This window comes from Opisthorchis viverrini (genome assembly GCF_000715545.1).
Source record: "Opisthorchis viverrini unplaced genomic scaffold opera_v5_3, whole genome shotgun sequence".
Lineage (NCBI taxonomy): Eukaryota > Metazoa > Platyhelminthes > Trematoda > Opisthorchiida > Opisthorchiidae > Opisthorchis > Opisthorchis viverrini.
In genome coordinates, this window is record NW_008751659.1 from 2,742,691 (window position 1) to 2,762,570 (window position 19,880).

Genomic DNA, 19,880 nt, shown 5'->3' on the forward strand with positions numbered 1-19,880 from the left:
GAGGTACAATGAACTGGTAATTAATTTGATTGGTATTCTTCAGGTGGAATTAAAGTAGCGAAAATACGTTCCTTTGGGTAACAGGATAAAAATAACATCACAGCCATAGGCACTGGGTAGCCGGACGCGGCGACATTAGTTAGAGAATGCGAAGGGGCGGCGGAGCAGGATTAGCTAAATACTCATCTGGTAGAGGCTTTTTCGCGATTCGGGCCTCTTCTCGAAACATCCTGGTTAGCCCATTTATGTAATTGACGAACAGACTAAAAAGATCGTCCGCTAGCTCAGAAACGGTAGTATAACGGAGACCGGTGCGGGTGGACTTAGAAGGTGTTGATGCGTGATTTACCACGTCAGAAATGAGTGGAGCTTGATCAATGACAGTACTTTGATCATCCGCATCATCCGTGTCTTCATACACAACTTCATCCAATTGACCAGGTTCAGTTTGCTCTTCTATAAGCCCATCAACTGAATACGAATATCCATTCAAAGTGTCCTGGAGTGTCTCGTGCATAGTGTCCGTTGGTGTTACATCACGTCTCGCACGCTCTGCACCGTATTCGTCCGAACACGTAAAAGCCTCCTGCAAAAAAGCATTAATGGCATCCCGGAAGCGATTACACAAACGCAAAGCGCCTTCATCCGGTCCAAGAAATCCCCAAGCAAGTGCCGGTGTGATCGTACCAACTAATGTGTAGTAGTGCGCATAGAAACCATCAGTGTACTTCAACAATTTTCGTTTCGCTAACAATATAGTCCAAATGGTCGAATCCAGGGCTACCTTTTTGAAATTATCACTCAGCCAGCGATGTCTCGTCACCGAGAGTACAGAGGCCGGAGGATCTGCGAGCAACTCAAGTGCTTCAAGTAACATAAGGTCGATCACAACATCGTAGAAATTGACTACTTTCACGCCCTTTGCAAAAAGTTCTTCGCTCATGGTTGGTTTCAGCTCGCGTCGCTGAGTGTTGACAAAACTGACCAATCGCCTAAAATGAGCAAACGTGGAGGAGGAGATAGGTCACCTGACCTACAAAGTAGAAAGTCCAATAATGCTAAACATGTGTAAACGATCAACAAAAATCTGGTGGATAAGACTGATTCTAAGTTCCCTCCTTAGGGAAACACGCGTGGGTGAAACGGTACGTATATAATAAGCCATCCATAGTTTGACAAGCCGCTTCATGTGTTTCACCCATGTTTCACTTCCCATAGATAAGTTTCCGTCAGACCGTTGAACGTCGAAAATACACCCAACTACAAGAGTTATACACTGAACGCCTAGATTATAAAATGGGACAGACCACATAACATTTCATGAAACGAGTTCGGCAGTCAAAAAACGAGTAACAAGAATATCGCCGAATTCCATTCTACACTACTAACTCCAAACACATACATCCCAAATTTTCATGCCTCAGACAAGTAGTAGTAGTTAAGATGGTCTAAGGGGGGAGGCAAGCTTGCGCACTCCCTTATGCATAAACTTCATTTCGACGGATGGCTTCCAGAATATTTCTATTAGACATGATCAGTTAGGGCGGTCGTGGTGGTCATCATTGCTGCTTCATTCTAGGGGGTGGATCATCATCACCAACATCGGAGACGGCATCCTCAGTGTTGACAATGAAGTTTCACTGCCGTGTTATCGCAAAACATAATTGATTATTTCAAATCTTTAAGTTGACAGTCTACTCCGAAAATTCCGTCATGACACATCCAAACGTCCAATGAAAGAAACTCAAAGCCACTAATATCGATTAGCCGTCATTTATTGCAACGTCACCAATCAAGCACAAGCGATGGGGGGGTCACTGGGACCCACTCCCACTGGAGTTGGACCCACCCACCCCACCAACAACACCCAAATTCTTCGCAATATCACTCATACCATCCTACCAAGTCATGCGCTGTCTGCCTCGTCAGTTTCGTCATTACGAGGATTGTGCGCACGATGAGTTGACACGCCTAGAACATGAGCAAGCCACTCAAGCTTGTAATGCTGGATGTTTTCCGTGACTGAAGTAACTTATGCACAACCAGCTACCCGTTTTCTAATTACGTCGCTACATCGATATCATCCGAAACCAGGAACGCTCTGAGTCATCGGCGGTCGGAAACCTGAAGACTACCTGCCCATAGAAATCACTTCTCGTGGCCAACCAATAAATACCTTACTACAGCCCAGTACGCACTAAGTTTGAGACCCAAAGATATCTTAGCTGGTAAGCCGGCTATCTCATGAATAACCAACAGGCTAGGTAGCCTAAAAGCATTTACAGCCCCCCAAACTGTTAACGGACGAGCACTGGTCAGGACAAAGTTGCAAAATATTCATTGTCAATATTATGTCCTGAACCCAAATTGAAAGGAACACCAAGTCTCGTCTCCAATGAGCTCAGACGACCTACCTGTGCGCTGAGATCTCCATCGACTAGGACAATTGCTGGAATCTTAGTAGTGGATAGAAGGATTGTTAGTTCGCGACCGCACGCTGTTCCCATGACCTACTGCTGAGACTTGGTTGCCGCAATAATTCCATGGGCTATATTAGTTAAAACTCCGTGACTCGAGTTTAAACCATGCCACGAAGACTAAAAAAGAGTAGCCTAACAAAGAGCAGCTAGATCAATTCGACAGTATTGTTTCTTCTGGAGTGCACATCCTGATTCTAGCCATGCCATAATGCAGACCCCAATAGCAATTCACTTTCTTTTCGGATCATTCAGGACGACTCGGGTACAACCAGAGCATCACTTGCAACAAGCTTCCATAGCCCAACAATATCGAACCAAGCTAACATAAGAGCCTTTACAGCTGATGATGCAAAACGATAACCACGGTCATTTAGAGGGAAAATAGCGCGACGTGAAAGAAGTGACGTTCCCAGCTCCTAATACTTGTATCCCCCCAGAAATTCGCGGCTCTGGGACACCCTCCTACTACTTATTTCCGCAGATCCCCACAATACTCAGCTGGTCAAGACTTCAGCGAACGCTCAACTACCCATCTTAACTGACTCTATGCTAAACGTACATACATTGACTAGTTAGGCAGTTCTGTGCTGAAAACGGCAAAGGGCAGGTTAAGTAATGCTATCCATGAAGACCTTTTCGTTCCGAAAAAAATGCTGTCATTAAGCGTTGCCCTGCCTTATCGTTCTCACTACTACATATATTAATTAGCTCACTCATGCAACCACCCGATCTACAAAGGCTTCATCACACAAGCTTCTGGGTTGGGACACCAGCTTTTTTTCACGTACAGAACCACTACTCAAGTAGAATCAATCGCTAGTACTATCGTGACCTTATATCCCTGCATACGCTTGGTTTGTAAGTTGTATTATGGTCCCCGTCAATGGACATCCGGTCCCAATGTACACCACTTTGATGCTTACTGAAAACTTACTCGTAGGCCTCCTCAAAATCCGATGTGGGATAGCCCAAACAATGGAGCAGACGTAAACCTGTGAGCTTTCCAACAGAACATAACCAGTCCGTTGGCTCAGGTTGCTGGAAAATGTAGTCGAATGCCTGTCGAAGGCAGTGTAGTTTCGCCAGGTATTCGAAATCTCGCTCACAACCAACAAGTTGAGTTCGGAGGGACCTTAGGGGAAGGGGAGAAATCAAAAGTAATTAGGCTGACTGGAATAGCTGCAGATGAGTGCTGAAACCAAGATAGGAAAGTCGAGTGGGAGACGAACCAGCATTGCACTCCATGGAAAACAAAAAAATATTAGTTTAATACCTTAGTAAACTGATTAAGTTTGACGAAAGAAGTTATACTACTTTGACCTTGCGCAACATAGACGGAATCCAGACTAATTCTAGGTCTTGGTTGAAGACCGCTTTCTTCGTTTACTGTAGCCTATATTAAAAACCAAATACAAGATACTCCAACCTCTTTAGGGAACCTTAGCAGCCAGAACCTTCACCCATACCGAAGTATGCCTCCCGAGCCTCACCCTCAGAGGCTGAAAACACAAGTGCATGCTAAGGGATTGAATGCCTTAATCATTCTGCGACAATACAGGGATAGAGTGCCTTCAGAGGCACATGTGTCCGAACAAATGTGTCAACAAGTGGCAATATAAACGGAGTTAATAAGCGGTTTGAGCAAATGCGACACCCTCGAGGAAGCAAAATTAAGCTTGTTGTATTGAGATGATGAAATCCGGGGGCCTACTTAGAGAAGACTTATTTGGTCACCATCAGATCAGTGTTAGGACAACCTACCTGTAAGGTATCTCACTCTTATCCAACAGCTCGAGGGCATCACGGTAGATGGGTCGGAGAAGATTACGCGATATCTCAATCTCCAGCTCGCTCAAATCAATTTGTTCAAGGGCGGAAAAATAGGAACAAGTATCATCATCTGTAGAAAATTCGCTGTCAGCAGCTTCAGTCGTGTAGTCCTGATCCTGTAGGATGAGCTTGCGCCTATACTGTTCCCGTAATTGATATGCCTGCTCCAGAAGCAGTCTCAATTCAGAAATCAACTGACCCGAGTTATCAGACATCTGCATTTGACCCCGTTCCTCGTACACACGTATCCTAGACATTAGTGTTTCCAAGTGCTCAACAACCGCAGCAAGCGCACGTAATCCAAGCCGGCCCCAGTCCAGATTGGATGAAGAACCATCATCATCAGCATCCGAATCATGGGTTAACGCAGCGGTTGCTGGAGGTTTCTGACGGAAAACCGACGACAGTCTGCCTGTCACGGAAGTCCGTGAGCTTCCAGACCCGGTAAGTTGCTGTCTGAGTGTTCTGTGCACCCGAGGAAAAGTGTTTATATCAGCAGTTGGCTCATTTAACGAATAAGAGGCTGTTACGGAGGGTTGGTCTCCAGAGGCTGTCCACCGAATCCATAACCAGTAAGAAAATCCTATTACCACTCCACCAGTTGCCAGAATTCCCAGAGCGGTCTTCCAGTTTTTCGTCAATTTGATAGTAATAACGTGTGATACCATTTAATCGCTCTGGAGGGCCCAATGTTGTCTGGAAAACGAAGAAAAGTAAAGTGTGATTGCATATGGACTTAAGTATCACCATGCTTACATGCACCTATGGAAAAGGACAGGAACCCACAACCACACGATAGTCTGCAATGCGGTCTAATGGGCATGCACCTTAAGGCAGCTTCTGACGCCAAATCTAGTACTACCTAGCAAGTGAATCTAGAAACTTGGATTAATATAAGGACTCGGTCTACAGCATTATATTCATAGTTGTGGGACCCTAAAAAACAGATAAACACTCCATAGTCCCCAGCACCGCAATATGAACATTTGCAAAGACTGTTCCTAACAGGTGTTGGTGCAAACAAGCGGTCCGGTCATCCTAAAAAAACCTAGAGCTCATCAATTCTAGAGCCATAAATTTCATCTGTTGTTATTGGAACTAGCAATATATATACAAGGGTCGTAAAAATTTCAAAAATTGATTAGTGTATAGTCACTTGTAACATAAAAAGACTGAGTTTTTTAGTTTGCCTTACTTCAGTTACCTCCTATCCAGCCTCTCAAACCGCAGCTGTCAAAGCACGGCGGTCGGCGGCAAGACTCTCACAGATACTGATCCACTGTCAGTTCCATGGGAAGGGGCGTAGACAGCCAGTAGACACAGACGTTCAACAACGGCTTTAACAGAGTTATTGCAGGTTTTCAGGTGACCGCATCGGTGATAACGCGGTTTGGGAGCCACAACGACCTTAACGATGTCTTTTTGTGGGCGGCGAAAAATGTTTCTAAACTGTCGTAGCCGAGTTTGATTGGTTGGTTGTTCGAGCCGAGTGATGCCAAAGTATCGACGGCAGACCACTTCATTCAACATACCACCCTGACGGCGTTTCTCAAACACCAGTAGTTGAAAATCTCCATCTTAAAGGTGGTTGGGACACATCTGCCAGGCTCCAAAGTATAAAGCAGGGCAGGTCTGATGACAGACTGATGGATATGGACATTAGTCTTCAGTTCAGTTTCCTTTGTGTGCCATTGTACATGCTTAAGTTTTATGGACGCTCAACAATCACTGCCGAATCGGGTCGTAACGTAATCCTTGACTAGGCTGTTCCGGAGGATGGTTGAGCCGAGGTACTCGAACTCGCAAGCACTCCCTAGTAGCAGCCCGTTTAATGTAAGCGGTCCGATGATGATCAGACCTTAGTCTTTGAGGTGTTGGTCTTATGGCCGACGGAAAAAGCCGACTGACAGTCCTATTGAGGACCTGCAGTGGATTGTCGTGATCTGAATCGAGGACATAATAACCTCGAATCCAAGATCCGTGATAAATACACCTTGTCCAGTCTCCACCCTGTGGTGTTGGTTGACAACTTGGCGAATTATCCAGTCAACTGATATTAAGTTACACGATGTTTCTCACCGGAAGACCACGAAGCAGATGACAGCTGGCTGTTGGGATTAGTGCCATTGCTCTAGAACATAACATAGAACGGAGATTTGCTCAGTACAACTTTTTTTCTGAGCAAAGATTTAGTGTGGTGCGTGTTTTGCGCTAGCAAAGCGATTCATGAGGATGATTATTTTGAAAAACTACATCCAATAAAATTATGCCACGGTACTACTTTTTCATAAAGTTAAAATACAGATGCTCCAGCGAGATGGAAACACTGCGAATCCATAATACTCAGAACAGTTAATGCAGTAGCACCAGAAGGGCAGTAGTGCACACCTCTTGGCAGAGGTGTGCCTATCAGCGATTTTGGTTAGCTCTTTTTTGGAGAGACACAGTTGGAGTCGTGTGACGAAGAGGATTTCATGGCGACGCATGCTAGCGAGTGCCATTCCTAATGTTCCACTCAGTCTGGCGAGATAGCACAATTGTTAGAGCGCAAATTTACTGATCGGATAGTCCGGAACCTGATCTCTGCACCTCGACTTCTCCTGTCTAGGCTTGAACAACCTGACCGTATCCTGGTCTCCGTGCTTCCTTCGGGTGGCATGGCAGCTAGGCACTGAAAGGGTCTTACGGTCGAACGGTTACATTATTTATTCACTTGGAAAAGTCTACTGCTGGTATCAGGACTGATGTCGCCAGGTTAAGTGTGTAGGATGGGTTGATCATGTAATCGTTTTCCACAGGTTTGATGTAAAGAACGAAAAAGCTGCGCATATTCAAAGATGTTTGACAAAGCTCCCGTACTGATCTCCTTTAGTCCAGGAGCGATTTTAGTTGTTCTTGGCAGGTCACACTGTTTGACGACTAAGAGTGCGGTAGTTTGGTGTGTCTGACCAACCTCGCCTCGCTCGTTTGCCTTGATAGGCGCAATGTGTGCTCGGAGATCCAGTCCTTCCGTCGATATGGTGCAGTTTCGAAAGAGAATATGATATGATCCTGCCTCGGTCCCTGCATGTTTCTCCGAAAAAGCGTGACTGTCTACACATTTCTATCTAGATCCCGCTAGGATGCAGTCACTCTGGTGAGCTGTGTTACAAGCTGAGTACCAGGTTAGCCGGTTTTGGAGCCACGTGTTGGTGACACAAGACCGACTGGCGTCAGTGAAGTTACAGAGTAGATCACCAGTTTCACAGTGAGAGGACAGATGGTAATTCCCAAGAATATTGCGCAATGAGGTGTCGGCGTTCCAGTCATCGGCAAAAACAAGCATGTTGCGTTTCGGTATTTCAACAACCGCCGTTTGGAGCGTGCCGAAAAATTCATCTTTGACGTCCCGCTCAGAGCCAAGCGTCGACGTGTATATGGTTATAACACAGACGTTGAATGATCGGCTTTTGAAGCCTTGCAGCGGGATTCCCCAATTGATCAACTCGAATCATCATCGCCATTAAGGATAGCAACGTCAGTGTAAACATTGGTGCTTCGGTGTCACAAAACTACAAAGTTTATTTAATTATACTTAAAGCCTTCAGGTAAGAAGACACGAAAAAACTGTATAAGGGAGGAAGTCGGTGCAAGCCCACTACAAGTATCACGAGATGCCTACACCTTTAAGTCACCGCAGAAAGAATCGACAGCACGAACACCAGTGAAGTCTATTAGTTGCCATTTCTTGCCACACCAAAGCACAGGGAGATCATGGGGACCTCATCCTAGAAGACGGACCGTACCAACAGTACCTGAAGTCTTCCTAATCATTCTCACACCCTTCTGCCAAGTCATACAGCATCCACTTCACAGTTTGTGCCATTCTGAAGGAGGAATGGGGAACCAAACCTTTCCAGGTAGACCAAGGTTCGGCATGCACGCACGTGTATAGGGTTGGTTTTGGCCGTTGTTTACCACTTGTAAGACAAGCTAACCCTGCCCATCAGTCCACTTCAACTCTATTGATATGCTGCCTGGAACTTCTATGCACTCTCTGGAAATCCCGTGGGCCGGAATGCGTCCGATCAGTACGCAGACATTACTCTATTTAGTTCGGATCCTTCAGAGACGCAGGCCATTTTAAACAATCCGAATGATTCTGCCGCATAGGTGGTACACGTTTCACACCTACACAGTGTAATGTGTTGCTACATGACTAGGAGCATCAAATCTGTCGAGAAAGCAACATTCCTGAAAATAACCACAAAATGCCCGGAAGCTGCTGACACCCTAAAACTCCATCAAAATCTCAATAGGGAGACCGGCAAGCATCCAGACCAGTCAATCACCCAATCACTTAGCAAAAGTACATGAGCGTTCAGACATACCACAGAAGCATAAGCTTCCAAGCATTTCATAGAAGCCCAGCGGATGTTGATGGGTGTTCACTAAACGCCGATCAGACAGCATGGATCAACGTCAAAAAGCGCTCGTTAGATAGCGCGAGACCGTTGTAAATTTTGCGCTCGCACGCAATTGCTTCTTGCAATAAAGCTGTTGTGTTCCTTGTCGGTGTCTTTTTTCCGGTACTAAGGCACTGGAGCTGGAACAGCAGTCGAATGAAAAAAACCTCACTCAAAACTCGGCCAGTAGAGTGTGGAGGTAAGTATATGTAACCAGGCAGTTGTATGGACTAAGAGGATTGTCTGGAGACAAACTCCGTTCTAGAATCGAGTACACTAGGACAGCCTTTCCTTTCACGATCTACTGCACTGGTGTGATGTCAGCTTGCCTAACAGAGGTCTGGTACATTTTGCGACAGTGCGATCCATACTGCCTTATGAATCGGGAATTTGAGGTACCCCCTCGGCGTCTGTTGGTATGATGACAACAACGGATTAGCAGTGCTGAAGCATGCCAGGTAGTTTTAGGAAGGAACTCTCCCAAGATAGAGAAGATAAACATACTCTATAGGTTGCGTTTGTTAAGATACATACCTAGTATGTCAACTGGATACCAAACTCACAGCTGTCAGTGCCCAACCCTGTGCCGAGTGGAAACGACCAAGGGGCGTACAATCTATGACCAGGCGGCAAAGTATGAAAACACTAATCGGTAACCTCAGTCTAACAGAGAGCTGCCACGCATGAGAACCCCCGATTAATCAACGTTTAACGACACTGGCAGACGTGCCTCAGGCGCAGTCAGCGGCATTCCCGCATCCATCTGGTCGTCCTCAGTGCGGAGCTGCCCAGTCTTCTCCTTCACCAGCTATGTGAAATGATTCGACTGACTGATTATGCCATCACTCCCAACGCCTGGCTATGTCTCCCCTAACTTCTTATTTTAGGTGCCTCTAGAAGCTGAAACTAACGAACCCTTGGTATTACTGAACCGAACTGCAGCAGTTTGATACTAATACGATGATGGTTTCTGATGACGGAAATTCATCAACGACGGATTAGTCTGAAGTGAAACCTGGACATGAACATTTCAACTCCAGTCACCAGATCAATCCAACGGAGATATTTCTGACATCTATTGCCGAATTATAACCTTCCTAGTCTAAACCACTCGGGCGTTCTTAAGGAGGGTCAGCATCGGAAGCATGTTCGCAGAAAAAGGCTGGTGTTCATGACCAAACACTATTTGACGAACTTCGTTGCTAATACATTGCTTCTGCCATGCGTGAGCGATACTTCGTATTCGTGACAGCATTAGGCTGGTCGGTATTTTGGGAGAGGGAGTCGCTGCCCCTCTGCTGTAGTGCCCTTTGTCAAGCCTAGATTTTCGCACTGGATAAAAATGAAGATAGGTCCTATCCAGGAACACAATAGGCTACCAAATATCTGCCTTGTGATAGAATCTGTCTCGGATATCAAGAGCCTACCTTCTTCAGCTTCCGTGCCGCTCCGAACCAGAAGACAAGATACTTGGTGGAAGACTGCTGACGGCGGCCGAAAACTGTCCAATAAACTCGCGGAGTGGCAAACAGTCTAGCCTATGGGCGGCCAAAGCGAGAAGGTAATAAGAGGACTAGAAGCCAGTTTTGTGGAAACGGAACGCTCCATACAATGTACAGGCCCAGCTTGTTAGTCACTGTCAGTGAGAGGTCCCAAAGAACGTGTCGCCACATCCAAGAAATCTGGCTTGATTATTTTTCAACGGCCATATCCTCGAAGAATTCAGTCCCCGTGCCAATCGTCTTCTCGCAAATAGTGTGCGCGCAATGCAGTTGAGGTCGAAGGCACTTAAAGCCATATGCCGTCAGTGATCACCATACACTACCGCACTACACTACCACACACCCAGAGACATGAGAATATAGGAACCACATTCCGTTAACAAACTTCTGGAGCAATCCCTGTTGAGCAATTGTGATCAGCAGCATTATGGAATCTAACCTCAAAACGTGAAAGTTCGCAATTCTACTCGTGTACTTTTAAGCTCCACGTGTTTTGCTTCTCTGTACTCCCCATTCACTTTACCGCAAAGGCCGCCCCATTGGCATGATTATGTGTGCTACTGACCTACTTCCTCATATGTGTTCGTTCATCATCACAAACGTGGATAACTTTTTCTAACTTTTGCGTGAATAGTACCGTAGGCTATATCAATCGCTCTTTTTGATATGCGAGGTCGCCTAACTTACGTGTTATTCAAAGCTATCAGGAATTTCAAACAAGCGTTGACAAATAAGCATATTCGAATGCACATTTGAAGTCAAGGAATACCAAAATTGCGAGTCATCCGTACAAATAGAGTTGCTCCTAAACCTGACTCAGCCTCTACCCTGTCTAAATCCTGCTTGCACGGGTCAAGGATTCGCGTGCCGTCGTAAGACGATGAAGAATTAGTAACGCCAGATGCATTGCTACTACGGGAAATAAACTGACGTCTCTGAGGTTAATGCGTTCATAGCGAATATCCCTTTTGAAAGCGGGCACTACTACCGACTTACCCAAGTTGCCCGGGACGGTCTGCTTCTCCCACGTAGACCTAAATAGGTTAGACAAGTTTTGGCTGAGGAATTCACTGCCATCCGTAAGCAGAGAAGATGAAGTGTCATCCGCACCAGGAGCACGATGATGTTTTAGGATATGTATACACTCAGACACTTCTGAGGCTGAAGGAGTTTCCATATTCACAGACCACCTCTTTGTCAAAGGCTGGCAGTCCGGATTAGAGGAAACAAATGGCCAAATGAATTTGTTATTTGAAGTGTTGTGCGAAACGGTCCAAATGTTCACCACTGCTGAACAGCAGAGTCACTTTGTTGCCAGATAGAATTGCTGACAAGAGGCCCTTGAAAACCAGTCGAACGAAGCAAGGGTAACAGTCTACGAACGTCTCCAGTATTTTCGCATCTTCCATTTCTTCGGCGGTCAAGCTTCCCGGTCTGTAGAGACTGTAGAGGTTGATGCATTAGGTTGAGTGGCGTTTGCGGCAACACAAAAATTGTCGCCAAGCCTCCAGCAAAGTCTCGTTTCTATCAACAATGTGACGTTTGGATGAGGTTGGCTACGCTGAACCGCGGACAGAAGTTCCGGCACTGAAAAGCGCATTGAATGTCTGTTTCCAGTGGCGTTAATGTCCGACATCGGACTATCCGAAAGGCATTCGGTGCGCCGGTCATGATAGGTCTGTTTGACTTCTGAGTCCACTAGCTTCTCAGTGGAGAACCGGTGAGTGCTCCTGTTTAGTAGGAGTCTTGGAGCTGTTACAACCATGTATGCAGACTATCTGCGCCATCTGGCGAAACTTGGATGGCATAATGCCATTGGAACAAGCATTCCTGAGCAAACAAGCGCTTGAGCATCAACCCTAGATCAGCATGCTTCAGAGATTCTCCTGTAATTACTTGTATACACTCTAGGCCACTCATTCCTTTACCAGTGCCTCAATCATATCCGTTAAGTTGCGGCGAGTGGAACATTCCAGCCTTGGCTTCTCCATTAGTACGACGGTATGTGTTCTGAGAGGGCTTCTCCGACTTTCCTTCGATGTCTCGGGTTTGTAGTTGTAAAAAGCACCAGCTGAGATAAACCAGAGCTTGAAATAGCTCAGTTATTGAGCGCCAACTCGCTGACCGGAAGATTCGTGTTTAAATTTCCAAATCTCAACTGCTTCTCTCTAGGCTTAGGCAAACTAGCTCCACACTGGTGGCGTGAGCGCTATGCACCGAAAAAGTATTAAGGCTGAACGGCTATTCCATTTACTATTAGGCAAACCACAGGCAAATCCTATGTTTCCGCTTCCGCCTGCGTGGAAAAATCCTGACAGGAGACCCACAATTCTAAGTGTCCTTGGGGGATCTGTCCGCGCTTCTGCAATAGGTGTTGGTCAAGGCGCTAACTGAAGTAAGTGATCGTAGTCGCTCCCAGTCCGAACTGGGATGGAATACCACATGAGCGTTACAAGCATGGGCGGGTGGAATTTGTATGGAAGCCCAGCCTAGCGAGTGGCATTGAGGTCAATCAGAATTGACGGTTACCTTAACGAAAAAAGCAGGTTTCAGATTAGCTTACAAGGCGTCTTACTATTTTGAAAACCGTAAGCAGGTACCCTCGAACACATTTCACCCTGAACAAATTTACAGCAATACACCTATTCAGATGGTCAGTAAATCACAATTGGGGTATCGTAAGTAGTTAACCGTGAATCCCTTCGAATGCACGTTCTCTACCGGTTATGTTTTAGCTGCAGCACCCTTTCTGTGCGTAGCTGATATACCACCTGAAATCTTTATCTGGTGTAGTATGCACGCTATGGAAGCACCCGGGGACAGTGATTCTCCGAAGGCAGGTGTTCACGACAATTTCTATGGATGGAAAACAGAAATAACGCTCATGAGCCAAGGCCCAGTAAGCAAGGTTGTACATCACCAATACTTACATATGAATCAATCAAACTGACAGACACCGTATACTACATTGGCCTCCTTTTTGAAGAACACCGTCCCCGGTGTACCATGGCCTACGTGAACCGGCCGGTGCTAGTGGTGTGGTGCGTTGAGCTGGTGAGCGTGTGCAGAGGTTGCTCTATCTGGGGCTGCGTCTACCGTGTGTGAATGAACAGCGTGCTAGCTCTGAGGCCTGTATGCACATATGTAAAGCCAGGATCTCTGTGGTAGGTCTACCAGTGTGTGGTAGCCATCCTGGCGTGGTCGCCAATTGTGTAGTATGCACGCTATGGAGGCACCCGGGGACAGTGATTCTCCGAAGGCAGGTGTTCACGACAATTTCTGTGGATGGAAAACAGAAATAAAGCTCATGAGCCAAGGCCCAGTAAGCAAGGTTGTACATCACCAATACTTACATATGAATCAATCAAACTGACAGATACCGTATACTACATCTGGAAGCCCAAAATTACGATCAGCTAAGATGACAGTAACCGGAAGCTGTGATTTTTAATAGGTTACCGAGCTTAGAAATCCTTCGGTAAGTAGTTGAACCTGTTTCTAGATCTCTGAAAAAATGATGACATCCTGCTGACGTCAAATGCGAGGAAGTTGTGGAGATAGCCATACAAGGCTCGATGAAGAGAAAAAGGTGAGGCGCGTTTTAGGGTATGCGAACACATGCTAGGCACATCGTTCACGTGTGAGTTGTCAAATTTTATATGCCCCAAGGGTGTTACTATGAGATTCCCTGGAATATACCATCAAATTTGTTTTGGACGGTTGTCCTGCATACACTGATTATCCACCTCTCTCTAATTTAAGCGTACTGTGCGTATGTATCTTAGATTGTGGGCAAACTCGACTTTAACGCGTGCACCTTCTGGCATGTGAACAATAAGCCAATCAGAACACTAGCGAGTGTAAACCGCGTGCATTCCACAGAAGCCAGATGCCACCAATAGACAATATAACTTCCGATAGAGTACCGACCAATCGAAAACGAGAGAACGACCCAGTAGGTAGGATCTTTCACTGTTGCGATCGATATTCAGGAGTCTGAGTTCGGTCTATAGAGAGCGAGAGCGAATCTCCCTCAGTCTATGTGCCACTCTGGCTTGAGGCCACATTCTCTTCTTACGTTGGTCTAATTGGCATTCCGGAAAATGAAGCTGTCGAGGATGTCAGCACAGATGCCAAAAGGTCGTCCAAGTGCTTAAACAAGGTGATTATGTATTTGAACCGCACGGGACCGAAATTAGAAGATTTGTGCCCTCAATGATGCTCGTTCTTCCCTCGACATTTTCTTTTGTTCATTCCCTTTTTTCTCTGCATAATCGTTTCTTTTTTCTATTTCACCTTGCCGCTTCACAATCCCCCTTGCTGTTGTAGCGTTTTGTATCTTTATTTTGCTTCCATTATAACACTACATATTTCGTCAATTGCATAATCGTTTTTTTCGTTTGAATACGAAAAACTACAAAAACGCACACTTGTACAATTTCACGGAATACAGGCGCGGTCAGGTGCTTCGACTCTTCTGGATTCGCTCACGCTTGCAGCGGTCATTCGCGAGTCTCATGTACTAACTCCGGTTTCAAAACATTTCGGACCATCTTCGGAATCTATTATATGTGGGAAATGTTCAGAAGACCCCTAGACCACCACAATTGGATTATTTTTTATTCGCTGACCTGGGCCAACGACGAACTATTTTAAAGAGAACGATTGTTAGGGAATCTATTCCATCTCACCTTTTTATTATTGCATACCCAACCTAGCGTTATTATTTTTATTTCTTTGCCACACATTCCTGGTAAACTAACTTATTGGGTAACCAGACCAATCCACTGTGTGTCCATACTGTCTGGGCACTCAAGGGCTCATTTACAAGCCTATTTGCAAACATCATAGGTTGCAACATCCCAGCTAGTGATAGGCAACAGCCAACCCGCAAAAGCGCATGCTGCCGTACCTAACATGGATGACCGATAAGTCTAAAACGGGGGCTTTCGCCACTTTGAGCTGCGCCGAGAAGAAATTCACATGCCTTAGATTCAAATACTAGGGTTCATAAGCGCCTCCTGAGACGCATGAGATCATGTCCCCGGAGTTAGTCCATCTGAGAGGTGTCCGCTGCTGGCATGCTATACGCACGTCCTTTGAGAAGAACCAGCGGGCGTTCTTCCATTACAAACCGTTTTGGGAACATTATTATTCCCAGAAGTCTATACGACTCATCAGTATCCCACGAATACAAATGGTTTCTCACGTAGTATATTGGGCCTGCCTCTTCATACATATATTTGTTCAAGTTGACTGTTTTTTCTGCAAAAAGGTGGTGTAATTTATTTGTTTCAAGCATGTGGTCCATAATAGTCACCAGAGATTTTGAAATTCGCAACAGTCCTTCATAAATATGTATACCTTAACCTACAGGAGAATGTGAACCGTCAAAAGTTGATGAGTTTTTCGGATAAGTCCGTCCGTCCCACATTTTACAAAAGTTGCCATAGCACATTAACGGACGCGAAATATGCCAGAGGATCACTCCCATGTCTGGCACCCTCAAGTTGACCAGGTGGATGCGGAAGCCCCTGCTCCCATATCTTGAGAAGCGCTATTACGAATAGGCACTTTGTTGAAGACACCAAGTAGCCTCCGATAATTCCTAACGCTCACAATTTAAACTGAACCTAAACAAAGGATTACTCTCCGACTGTTATTTCAAACTGCTCAACGAAGCTTCCGTTGATCTCTCCATTCAGCCAAGTGAACATGGCTCACATACAGCACTGATACACCGCTGGCAGTGCGCAATGACCAGTCAACTCTCAAGACTTATCTGAGTTAACGCAAACCAGGTAGCTGGATGTACCTAGCTTTACACTCCTCCACTTAAAACGCCTTTCCCTCGTCTCACTGAACAAGCTTAGAAATTTACGCATAGGAGCAGACTGTCAGATTTGCTCAAAAGTGTACAAGTTGGGATGCCCAGTACCCATGCCATATGTGATCCGGAAGATGAATTGAATGCAATTACTGCAATGTAGTTTGTCAATTTGAAAGCACAATTCCAAACCGGTTCGTCACGTCTCTCGTCAACATCGACATCTGCGAAATGCCAGAACTACGCAATCCACTGCGCTTAGGTGAGGGATACGTAGCCACAGTTTGCTTCCTCCGGGAAAACCACACCCACCCGCACTACCGAAGTTTACCATATCGGAACATATGCCAACCACCAAAATAAAACCAAACCATCGGCCACATACCCAACGAAGCCGCTTGATACTACCTACTGATAGGTGCTGCTGGGCAACCAGTGTCATGCGCCGCGTCATTCGGAAAAGTACACAGCTTTCTAGCCTCGCCTGACTCGGGTACAAGGCTATCGTTAGTGTAATCGCTCCATGACTTCCCGAAAGCTAGGAATGATGAAGACCTGCGGTCAACAACTACCCAGAAAAAGCTTCCGATCGGCAAGGGCATCGCATTTGGTGCCCTTTGGTACTTCATCTGAAAAACGACTACCTCAAGAGACTCAAAGTGCTTGCACAAGCCATGTCAACATGAAGCCATGCTGTTAGGCCAATACATTTTAAGTAATTCTAGGCTCTACTGCATAGCTGTCATAAACCGCACATGTCAGGCTGATTCGTCACCATTTACGGGGACCAGTTCAGTTGATGCCTTCGTATTCTACACCATTATCCTGAAAAATTTTGGCGCTGACCATTTTACCCATGAGCGTTTTGCGCGCTTTAGACCTAGTACTTTGTCGGGCAAGTCAAGCGCGTCAGTTAGTAGGTTCTGCATGGTTACCGCAGCCAAAGGTAGATAAATTTTTGCCCCCAACTTGGCACTAGAACGAGGTGAAAACTACAATATTTTTACTGCCCGGAAAAGTTCCAGCATGGTCAATATCTCGCTCTCACGTTGCTTTCCAATGTGCTTCAGAGGTTCATTGGGGATAAGTAGGGCCTGATTTTAGACCATTATATGATTGCACGCCTGTTTGCAGGATATATCTTCAGAATACCGTCGTGGGTGTCCTGTGGATAGCCGTCTGGATGGGTTGAATAGAGGGCGCACTGTTAGATGAATATTTACTTTTAGTTTAGTGGCATTCGCTAACAGTCATGTAAGAAGCACAGGGAGACGGTTTCGTACCGAAACTGGAGACGGGGTCGCCGGATGCAGTGCGCATAAAATGTACATATAAGTGTACAAAGAGCGTTGATTGTTGAAGAAGCTCTCAACCCACTCAGAGGGCTGTCGAAGGCTTTTCGTGCAAAAGCCCCATTTCCACCGCTGCTTCTGAAAGTAGGCAAAGGATATTGTAATAGACAGTGGAGTACACCATGATTCCTTTGGGCAAAATGAGCCTCCTTAGGGACTCATAGTTACTAATGGTCTCAAAATAATACAAACTGAACATTTGTGGCAAGGGCCACGGGTCTGATGTCCGTCTTACATATAGTTCGAATGCTGCCGTGCCCCTAGGAAAGGAACAGTACATGTGTGTTTGATTTCACTGTAAATTTACGCAGGTCAACGGTAGCAGCTAAGGAAAGTGGTGACAGGCATTTATCCGTTAGTCAGCAACTTTTACGCGGGAGACATCAGGCAGTAGAACTCGCTTTCTATGCGGTTTGTCAGAGTGAGCCTTTTTTATCCAACGGATCATGACCATTAGTCCAGTGAACATAAAATGGAACTATGCGTCCGACTACATGATCGTAAGAAAGATTGTCCGCGGGATGGCACCGATTTTGAGACGCAAGTGAAACCATTGCCACGTCAATATTGTGAGCCTGTGTACGAAGGTTGTTTAAAGGTTAAAATATTTATGGGTGACCCTAATTCGCTACAGAGCCCCCCTGTACAGGATCAACACTCTCCGTTGGTATTCCTTGAGAGACTGGGTAACTGGGTTCACTTGTGGCGGTGTATATCCATCTAAATGACGGTACAGGTGGGTAAGTCATTGTTATACGAACCGGAGGGAAGTGGCCGTGCTGCTTTTGTACTCTTGCTTTTGTACGTATACAGTTTTTGCGTGTTTCCGCTGTCATGATTTTAGCGGCTTGCCCGACCAAATAACATCATGAACGGATTGACGGATCATCGTATTTGAACATCGCTGTTTTCTACGGGTGTACAATGTACTGTTGCCTGCCACTTGAAGTTTTCGGGGATTATTTTCCAACTGCCACATATTTAACACTGGAACACATGACAAATGTTGGTGCTTCCAATTCGGCTTACTTGGCAACTCACTGCTCGAAACTGGGCACTAGAAGCGGCCGCATAATCAGTGCCACATGTGGGCCAAATCCTGATTGTCGGCATCTCAATCATGCACATCGTGCATCTGTCAGTTCTGGAATTCTAGAGCGTTCGAGTTTGGAAATCATCAGACAGTTTGCAACGAATTTGATCAAAATTTTGCTGTGGCCACAGAAGTTTCAGACCGAATTTCCTTCTATTCTCATACTTGTCGTTGTTTCGGAAGTGTGTTTGGTCCGTATTGTCGTACAAGGACCAGTAGATTTGTGGTGAGTGTGTGGATCGAGTGAGGGTGTCGCTTGGCAGCAAGGGGTGGTGGAATGGGAGTAAGGATTCTGTAATGTGTGCAAAGAAAACCAAGTAGACCGTGGCCATACGTGACGGCGCATTTGTTCTGGCATACTGGGTAATTTCGACGGGCAAGAGCATCCATCCACCATCTAAATGGTGGATCTGACGCAAGAAGTTCACGGAATGCCGACAATATTCTATATGTGCAATCGCTTCTGTAAAAACAACCCAATTGTAAGTTCTGATCGCTAGTTACTTCAAAGGTCCTTTGAAGGATGTCAGAGCCAGTGAGATCACGGATGGGCCTAAAAATCCTAGCGTCTCCCTCGCACGCGACTTTGTAAGTACGAGTTGAGGCCATTATTGCACAAAATTAAAACTAGAGCACCTTCTACGAACCAATGTGGTGCGCCGGTCAGCGTTTTAACACCCTGGAAATTCCCCAGCAGGCGTGAACTTATTAGGTGCCGCAGGATGTGGCTATTAAGCTGGTTAACGACTTGGCTTTGAATCTCTGGAACTCGTTAGCAGTGGAGCGGAAATATTCCGGTCAGATGTCTCGAAAGCCTTTCCAAAATGCGCCGGAAGAATCTCGCTGTTTTACGCGTATAAAGTGATACATCTCATTGTCTTGGTGAGTGAATATGTCACATGAGTCACACACGAGCTGATTATTTGTGTAAACGTCGGGTCTTTGACCAGAAGGAGGTGAGCCAGCTGAACGTTATATATCATGCCGGCTTCAGTACTAGAGGGTCATGTGCATGAATATCCTAACTCCAACATAACTTGCGGCTGAGTTAAACCGGGGTTGATAAGGTCTGCTGGAAGTGGAAGGTTTGTCTGCGGAAACAGACTAAATTTCCTTAGTCTAAGATTAAGTTGTGTCCAAAATTTGGTAAAGCAGATTTGAGTTGAACAGATACCCCACAGCTGCAGCTTAAATAACCAGCACTAGCCGACGTTTCAGTACAATGGGCAAACGAGTGACAGTCAAAGACTGTCCAACTAACCGTACAACAAGAATGATGACCGGTAGGAAAACTATTTAGAACTCGTTTTAGAAAAGTACTCCCACAAAATTGTGTGCTATATTGAGAATC

General features: G+C 45.7%; 1 protein-coding gene across 1 annotated transcript; it reads right to left on the reverse strand.

Moving 5' to 3' along the window:
* Positions 1 to 139: 139 nt before the first annotated feature.
* Positions 140 to 4,983, reverse strand: T265_12516 (hypothetical protein; the record flags this gene model as incomplete). Its single annotated transcript, XM_009164152.1, has 3 exons — positions 140 to 992; positions 3,415 to 3,612; positions 4,242 to 4,983. The coding sequence occupies 3 exons, from the start codon at positions 4,976 to 4,978 to the stop codon at positions 140 to 142; spliced, it is 1,788 nt and encodes a 595-aa protein (XP_009162416.1).
* Positions 4,984 to 19,880: the final 14,897 nt, after the last annotated feature.